Source organism: Necator americanus, chromosome I (genome assembly GCF_031761385.1).
Source record: "Necator americanus strain Aroian chromosome I, whole genome shotgun sequence".
Lineage (NCBI taxonomy): Eukaryota > Metazoa > Nematoda > Chromadorea > Rhabditida > Ancylostomatidae > Necator > Necator americanus.
In genome coordinates this window covers 25,026,941-25,035,731 of record NC_087371.1, presented here as the reverse complement: position 1 = coordinate 25,035,731, position 8,791 = coordinate 25,026,941, and the positions used below count along the sequence as shown (strand labels likewise).

The 8,791-nt window shown below is 47.3% G+C and overlaps 2 protein-coding genes across 2 annotated transcripts; both read right to left on the bottom strand.

The window, feature by feature from the left end:
* Nucleotides 1-5,305: 5,305 nt before the first annotated feature.
* Nucleotides 5,306-5,623, bottom strand: RB195_006786 (uncharacterized protein; the record flags this gene model as incomplete). The annotated part of the gene is made up of 1 exon (XM_064180068.1): nucleotides 5,306-5,623. The coding sequence occupies one exon, from the start codon at nucleotides 5,621-5,623 to the stop codon at nucleotides 5,306-5,308; it is 318 nt and encodes a 105-aa protein (XP_064036970.1).
* A 56-nt stretch (nucleotides 5,624-5,679) lies between these two features.
* Nucleotides 5,680-8,280, bottom strand: RB195_006785 (uncharacterized protein; the record flags this gene model as incomplete). The annotated part of the gene is made up of 1 exon (XM_064180067.1): nucleotides 5,680-8,280. One exon carries the CDS (start codon nucleotides 8,278-8,280, stop codon nucleotides 5,680-5,682), a length of 2,601 nt encoding a protein of 866 aa, XP_064036969.1.
* Nucleotides 8,281-8,791: the final 511 nt, after the last annotated feature.

Below are 8,791 nucleotides of genomic sequence, written 5' to 3'. Positions count from 1 at the left end.
CGTCTGCTTTACACGCAGAAAGTCGCCGGTTCGATCTCGGCCAGGACCTTTTCGACGTCTGCTTCACCCGCAGAAGGTCCCCGGTTCGATCCCGGCCAGGACCTTTTCGAGAGTTTTCCTCGTTCTCTGAACGTACGGTCCTGTGGTGTAGTGGTTATCACGTCTGCTTTACACGCAGAAGGTCGCCTATTCGATCCCGGCCAGGACCTTTTCGGCGTCTTCTTCACAGAATGTGATCGGGGATTAGTGAGAAGGTCCGATAGACCTAGTCTTCCTCGTTCTCTGAAAGTACGGTCCTGTGGTGTAGTGGTTATCACGTCTGCTTCACACGCAGAAGGTCGCCGGTTCGATCCCGGCCAGGACCTTTTCGAGAGTCTTCCTCGTTCTCTGAGAGCGATAGGAACTGGCTTTTACTGTTTGAGTGGTACGGTCCTGTGGTGTAGTGGTTATCACGTCTGCTTCACACGCAGAAGGTCGCCGGTTCGATCCCGGCCAGGACCTTTTCGAGAGTCTTCCTCGTTCTCTGAGAGCGATAGGAACTGGCTTTTACTGTTTGAGTGGTACGGTCCTGTGGTGTAGTGGTTATCACGTCTGCTTCACACGCAGAAGGTCGCCGGTTCGATCCCGGCTAGGACCTTTTCGAGAGTCTTCCTCGTTCTCTGAAAGCGATAGGAACTGGCTTTTACTGTTTGTGCCATATGGTCCTGTGGTGTAGTGGTTATCACGTCTGCTTCACACGCAAAGGGTTCAATCCCGTCTCTTGAATGTGATCCTTTCCAGACTACATTCTCTGTTAACGTTTTGTTACAAGCATGCTACATTCTCTTTTGCTGTTTGTTACTTTGTCTCGTTGTTATCACGTCTACTTCTGTCTGAGTTTCAGTACCGGTTTCTGCTCATTCTTACTATCGATGAAAATGAATCTACGTCTTTTCGTTGATATCCTATGCTAGGAATGAAACAAACATAAACAATTTTATACTAGAGTTGCTTCATTTAAAAGTATTGGTAGTCTGCGACACATCCTTGTACAATGAACAGGCAGGTTAGTTGCGGATTCAGCGTCATTCAGTTTTGCAAGTTCTTGTCAGTGCAACTAATTATCCATAATTCGTTTCATTTCTCTTAAACCTTTTTACAAAGGTGTTGTCAAGCTCCGCATATCTTGCCACCCTAGGCAGAAATGGGAGGAATAGTGGTAAATTTCCCAGGAAATCTTATTGCTTTCGTGAGCACCACATCCGGCTGCAGTCATACTCACAATGATTGATTACGTGTTCGAAACCGCCAGCGGAAATTAACCTAGCAGCAAATGGAGGTGCGGTAGGTACCGCGAAGAATAACTTTGAAGATCGCATGTCATATTCCCTCGAAAATGAGCTTCCTCTTTGCTCATTCGCTTGATTTGCTTAATTGATGACTTTTCTTTGCTAAACTTTTCAACACCGGCACCGTTTCCAGTCGATCATCATCCAAGGTGTCCGTAAATTTCACGAGTAACGTTTTCGAGGTCCTTTATACGTGTCCTGCTTACTCATCAGCTGATTCGTAAATACAGAACACATCGATATCTCGGCTGCCCTCTTTAGCAGATTTGGTATCTCCTAGAATTCAGTTTAACGGTCTTCTAGTTCATCGATTCTTTTCATAACGTCACTGGCCTATCTATCTTTTGGTTTCGCAGGGCCGCTCAGACGAGACATTTCTGCTGATCCGGAATTGCGAAGAACACAGTACTGGAAGGACTGCCGAATCGAAAACGAGACCACGCAGGTCTCGCTCTGTATGCTCGTCAGTAGCTTGCCTGAGGGATGCGAATACTGCGCATGCTGTTTTCATCTTCCTACTTAGCCTCCTTCAACTCGTTCTTCATTTTAAGAGACTGTCCGAGGTACATGCATGATGAGGCTTCTACGATTTGATAGCTTTAGACTTGAATTCCTTCGAGTCTAAGGCTATCAGATCGTAGAAGTTTCCTCGGCGTAGACGTTCTCAATGAGCTGTGTCCTTTTTCTGTTTATTTCCGGTCCTGTTCTCTTCTCGGCTCCGTTTAATTCTTTGAGCATCTTCTCTGCTTCGCTGGTACTTGTCAGAAAGAGAACGATGTCGTCCACAAAACGAAGAGTTGAGAGGAATCTTCTCTCAACACGTATGCCTTTATCTTCTTATGCAAATGAATTCATTTCTCTACTACACTCTAATACAGCCATGAACAATTTCTGCTATATAGAAGCGCCTTGTCGCACCTCCCTTCTAATAGGTGTGGTCAAAGAGAGGGGTAACACATGCATCCCGATGGTGTATTGATCGGCTACTGTCCTCACGCAGGACATGTACACACCTCAATCGGGTCCCATGACAGTATTGCATTTATTTCTTGTCTGTCGTAGTATTTGTCGTAGTCGACAAAGGCTACGAGTGGCAGAGGGCACACGATATGATCCACGACACTATCTGGTTGTCGTTCATACAGTTTCAACTCTCACAGAATCCTTCTTCTTACCGAGGCTGAGTTTCATAAAGTTTCAATGGCATGCACATGCGGATGATCTTCGCAAACATTTTGTACAAGACCCTCAGAAAGCATATCGACGGTAGTACTTTCAAAACTACTTTAGATCGTCTTCGTTATGAATAAGAATACATTGCGAGGTTTGGAATCCTTTCTTAATTAAAACAAGATGACATGTGCGATGCTAGGATAAGAGGACTTCGGACTATCAGCCCGAGGGAAGCCTGCTGATATAAAGTCAGGCCCTGCGGATGCGACAGGTTTCATGCTCTTGATGCTCTTGCATCTTGTACCTTGAGAGGAAGAATTCATTGTGGAACTTTCCCAATGGTGATGTTTGGGTTTGACAAAGTAGCAGAGAAACGGAAAAGCTCTTCGTGATCATTTCCATCTCCATCTTACTTCATAAAAGTGTGTGGCTTTGGCATCCCATCTTTGTTAGCAAGGTTGTTAGCGGAATATTATATTAGCAAACGTTTTTGCGACACTTTTTTAGGCTTGGCTCGTCTTTGCGCTGCTTCCAGAATTTTTCTGTCTCTATTTCGTAAGGTCCTTCTTCCCAACGTTTCTGCAGTCGCTGTTTGCCACCAATTGATGAATGTCTCATGCTTTCTGGTCGGACCTCAGCGTCCGTTACTTTTTACGCAGCCACTTGGTTAGTTTCGAAACTCGATATAAAGTTGTCGTGTGCCGTTCTGAGGCTCGTTCAGCACACGCTCGTAATCCTCAAAGAAGCAGGTCATACTCCACGTTTGGTTCTTCCTGTATCAACCGACCTAGGGCAGGCAATCATCGAGTATCCAATCACGCATTTTCGCCAGTTTCTGCAATCCACGCCCCCCTATTGTCTTTGGCCGTCGGAAACCCATACCGCGTAGGATTCGTGGGGTGATGGCTTTAATTGGGCTCATCAGCTACCGATGTTGTTGAGTGGGATTTGAATTTTGGTGCATAGGACGGAGGCGAAGAATGGCCAGACGAGGTGACGAAACTTCATGAGAATCAGGGGACTACTAGTACTGTCCTTCCCGCTTGCTCGACGCGTATACCTACTGTTGCGAATGTAGGACGTTATCAGGGGCTCTGTACGGAGATTGGGGCTACAACGCTGTTTTTCCGGATAGTGAGGGGAAATTAAGCGTGATCTTGCTCAGCGTGGTGACCGCCACAGAAGTTCTGAATTGCCGCACTAACAGGAATTTTGGCAAGAAAATGACTAGAAACAAATGGATGATTGCCGGCAACCAATGAATTCTTGTCATTTGCAACACACTGAACTATCAATCCGGTCTACTTGACACGATAAGCATACCGCATAGCATACATAAACATACCACCTTAAACCTCGTAGCCACAACAATAGAATGTATAAACAGAAGTAAATGAAGGTTCCAACAACAACAATACTTGAACGATACTCTAGCTGTAAACAAATCCACCAGCCTCTTCCACAATATTGCCTAACACACACTTTCAAATCCCTTACGCGTGGCCTATTAGAGATCGACTGGATGGTAGAGTAGGGCAAGACGGCATCATTGCACAAGGAGACAAATTCCTTTAATACGTACAGTTTTTTTCTTCTCAGAAAAAAAAAACCAGCTTTCAATCTCAAATTCTCGACATTGGGATATCTCTTACTTGTTTGATGCTTAGCCGAAATTCCAAAACATGCGTATACGTCTTACAGGTCCAGGAAAATATGCTTTCTGTTATTCGGAAGTTCCTGCTCAATGCACCTCCAGGTTGCGACGTCGAGATAAGTGTAAAATGTGAATCTTAAGATAGATTGCTATAGATTTTTCCTTATGAGAGAACTTCGCAACTTCAGTGGCAGCTAAAACCCATCACTAAATGATACATCAGTACTTTAAAATACGCTACAAAATTTTCTGATCATCATAATATTCAAGTGGAAATAGAGAGAATAATAGAAGTGGAAATGGAGATACGGTTGTTTCGTTTACAGTGGACATATATCGGCGATGTGCAAACTAAGTTTCTGACATAAGGGAAAATGTATTGCAAAGTCAGGACGACAGAAGCGCGGTGCAGTTGCGTGAGCGCTTGGGATCGAAGTGGTGAAGCGCAGCAGCTAGGATCGTGGTGACACCCGTGCTTACGCACCACCCATAGCTGCAGTTTGCGACGGTCCCTCGGTTCCAATTGCTGCCTCCACCGCGCCGTTTCGAGCGTGTACGCAAGCTTATTTAGCTCATTTCAGCACATCCAGATAAAAAAATAATAAAATCCGTTCGTTCCTGCTGTTTTCTGCACTGCATTTTTACTTTTTTTACGTTTTTTACTTCATATATTACGGAAAGGAAAGGAAAGAGACTGTGCCGTGTGTTCAAACAGAGAGGAAAAGGGAAAACGACGTGAGACTAGCGAGTTTCGTGATACTTGTCCTGGGAAACCTCAAATCCATATGGGAGACTGCTTCCAAAAATACGATACATTAAGAAAGTTCAAAATAAAAGTCAAAGTCACTGGCGTCTCAATCCACTCGGGATGCGCCAACGTGTTTTTACTGGAATTCGTAATCGTTGAGGTTTTGGAACGCGTGTTGGCCTATACAATGACTTGCGGGGGCCAGCCGATGATCAAGTCAGAGTTTTTATCCTCTCAGACAAGTCTGGTACCAATCTATCGACCCCGGAGGGATGAAAGGCTTGGTTTGCACTAGGGCGGTTTCGAACCCTCGACCGTGTGGCTACAACGGACCTCTAACCGACTGCGCCACACCCACCCATAAGCTCAGAATACTTACTTAGATACTTAGATGGTCCGTCTTCACTGGACGTGCGAGCCCCAGAATCTCTTCCACTCGTTTCGTTCCCTCGCCATTGTCATCCAAGATGTTCTCAAGCTTCGTGAGTGACGTTGACGAGGTCCTTGAGCCGTATCCAGCTGAGCTCTCAGCTGGTCCATCCGTGCAGCGAACATGTCACCCCATCTCGTTGGCGGTCTCCCTCGGGGGCATTTAGCGTCCCTTGGGATCCACTCTAGCGTTCTTTTAGCCCATCTATCGTCGATTCTTCTCATGATGTGACCGGCCCATCTATGTTTTGCTTTCGATACATATTCCGCTGGGTCGCAAAGACGGGACATTCCTCTTAAGACGGAGCTACGAAGACTGGCAAGGTGTTGTGTGCGCCGGTTAAACTTCAGGAGACATCTCTCAAGGGCTCTGTGGGTAGTAAGTAGGGGACAGACACTGCTCCTCCGTCCTTCCTAGACGTGGGAGCAGTGTCTGCCCACGTCTCCGCTGCGTAACAGTGCGATGGAAGCACTGTCGAGTCGAACAGATGGGCACGAAGATCTTGGTCCGTCAGTTGGTCCGTAGCTTCCCTGACGGCTGCGAATGCTCCCCATGCTGCTCTCAATCTTCTATTCAGTTCTTCCTTCAAGTAGTTTTCCATGTTCATAGAACGTCCGAGGTATACGTATGACGGAGTTTCCACGATTTGGGAGCCTTCAAGTTGTACTCCTCCGTCCTCGCAGTGGGCGTTCTTCATGAACTGTGTCTTCTTTCTGTTTATTCGTAGTCCTATTCTCTTCCCTGCTTCGTTCAATTCGTTGAGCATCGTTTCTGCTTCATTGGTACTGCTCGAAAAGAGAACGATGTCGTCCGCGAAACGAAGGTTCGAAAGAAATCTTCCATCAACACGTATGCCCCTTTCTTCCCAGGATAGTGATTTCATTATCCATTGCAATGCAGCCGTGAACAGCTTCGGCGATATAGTATCGCCTTGTCGTACCCCCTTTCCAATGGGTATGGTGAGAGGGCGGTGGAAAAGCTGTATCCTAGTCGTGCATCGTTCGTAGCAATTGGCTAATGTCCTCACATACGACGCGTCCACACCTTGATCGACCAGCGCTGACAGTATTGCATTCGTTTCTACGCTGTCAAAGGTTTTCTCATAGTCGACGAAGGTTAGAACAAGGGGCAGGCGGTATTCCCGGCAAACCTCTATGACCCTCGACACGGTCTGGATGTGGTCCAAGCAGCTGAACCCCTGGCGGAATGCAGCTTGTTCTTGAGGCTGGGCTTCATCCAGCGTCCTAGATATGCGGGTGAGGATGATCTTGGTGAATACTTTGTATAACACGCTCAGCAAGCATATCGGACGGTAGTTCCGAAGGTCCTCTCGGTCACCTTTCTTATGGATAAGAACGGTTCGCGAGGTCTTCCACTGGTCTGGGATCCTTTCTTTCTGAAGGTAGGATGTCATATGCGCTGCTAAGATTACATGAAGCGGATGGCCACCAACCCGAAGAAAGTCTGCTGATATAAAATCAGGTCCGGGGGCTGTGCCAGGTTTCATGCTCTTGATAGCGACTCGTACTTCCGAAGGGAGAATCCGTGGTGGAGCTTCGCCAGTGGGGATGATTGGGCTTGACACAGGAGTTGATGAACGGAAAAGGTTCGAGTAAAACCTCTCCGTAATGATTTCTATCTCACGACGAGAATACGTGCGAGTCCCGTCTTCGCTCAGCAAGGTTGCTAGCGGAATATTATATTCGAGGAGATCCCTGCGGCACTTCTTTAGACTCGTTCTTCTTTGTGCTGCTTCTAGAATCTTCTTCTGCCTGTACTTCAAAAGATCCTCCTGCAACGCTTTTCTGCAGCTAGTGTTTGCTACTAACCGCTCAATGTGCGATGCATTCGGATCAAGCCTCAAAACCCCTCTTCTTCCTAACAATTCCTTGGTGGTCTTCGAAATTCGATCCAAGTTTGTCGTGCGCGACTTCGAGGCACGTTCAGCACAGGCTCGTAATCCTCTGAGCAGCATCTCGTAGTCCACGTTTGGGTCCTCCTCGATGTGCCAGTCACCTTGGGACAAGGAGTCCTCGAGTACGCAATCGTCGTAGACGACTTCTTTTCTCCTTCGTTGCCGATAGCAGATGTTCTTTTCCATCGTGTGGCTGAGTCGTATTTTCGCACGAAGGAGACGGTGATCAGAACCACTACAAAAGGATGGTACTACTGAGACGTCAAGTAGACACCACCTCCGGTTGGTGAGTATGTGGTCGATCTCCGCACGAGTCGCGCCATTGGGCGATTCCCATGTCCACCGACGATGATCTTTTTTCATGAAAAGAGAGTTCCCATGAAAGAGGCGAGCGGCGGACAACAGCCCGGCGAGACGATTGCCATTTTCATTCCGGTCCCCTAGTCCAAATCTTCCAATCCTGTATTCCTCTTCTGTGGCTTTTCCTAGTTTTGCGTTGAAGTCTCCGACAACGAATTTGTAAAAGGATTTCTCGTTGCGGACTACTTCCTCCAGCTCCTCGTAAAACGCCTCGTAAACCAATTCGGAATCATCAGCTGCTGATGTTGGTGAATAGCAGTTGATGATACTGATGGATTTTTGGCGCAGAGGGCGGAGGCGAAGAATGGCCAGACGAGGTGACAGGATCTCGTGAGAATCGACGAGATGGACGACAGATGGGTGCACAACAAAACCAACACCGCCTACATTTCGCGACGGAACCTTCTCTCCACGAATGACGAGTGTACCGTCATTCATCTGTCGTACGTCGCTCCTTCTGCACTTGGTCTCCTGCAGAGCAATCACGTGAAATTTGATACGCTCTGCAGCTCCGAGAAGGGCATGCAGGTCGGCGTCTGTGGAAACTGTTCTCGCGTTGTAAGTACACAGTCTGAGACAGTCTCCATGGCGAGTCGCGCGTGTGTCGCCTTGGTCCAGAATCAATGACGTCCTGAGCAACCTGAGATTTGATCGCCTCTCACCGGTCGCCATACCGTCCGACGTCTGAGACGGCAGGGCCAGTGTGCAGGGTACTGAGGCAGTGAATATGCTGGAGTGGCAAAGAGATTTTTCTCCAAACTACGCAGCCATGCCACGGCGAGCTTAGCTTTCACCACAGGTCGTCGCCCAACCTATATGGATCAGGGGACCACCTTGCGACATTTTGCCAAGACGGTGGTGAATCTTAGCAGTGGTTTACTCTTAGCTAGGCTTCCGATTCCGAGAAGTCGGAGTGTCGGATGTGTCGAACTCGACCCTCTCAGCTTGGGAGACCCTGCCGGAGGACGAACCTCCGCTGTGCATCGCAGTTCGACGCCCAGTGTCACCTCCACGCCACTATGAGGCGGTAAACCGTTGTGGAGGTTCAGAATATAAACAACTTATTTTGTTACTATTTTATAAATTAAAATTAGCTAGTAGTGGGGTTTGCAGCAATAAATAGTATTGCAACAAGTGTATTTTCTGCCTTATAAAATATGTGACTTAGGATTATGATAACATT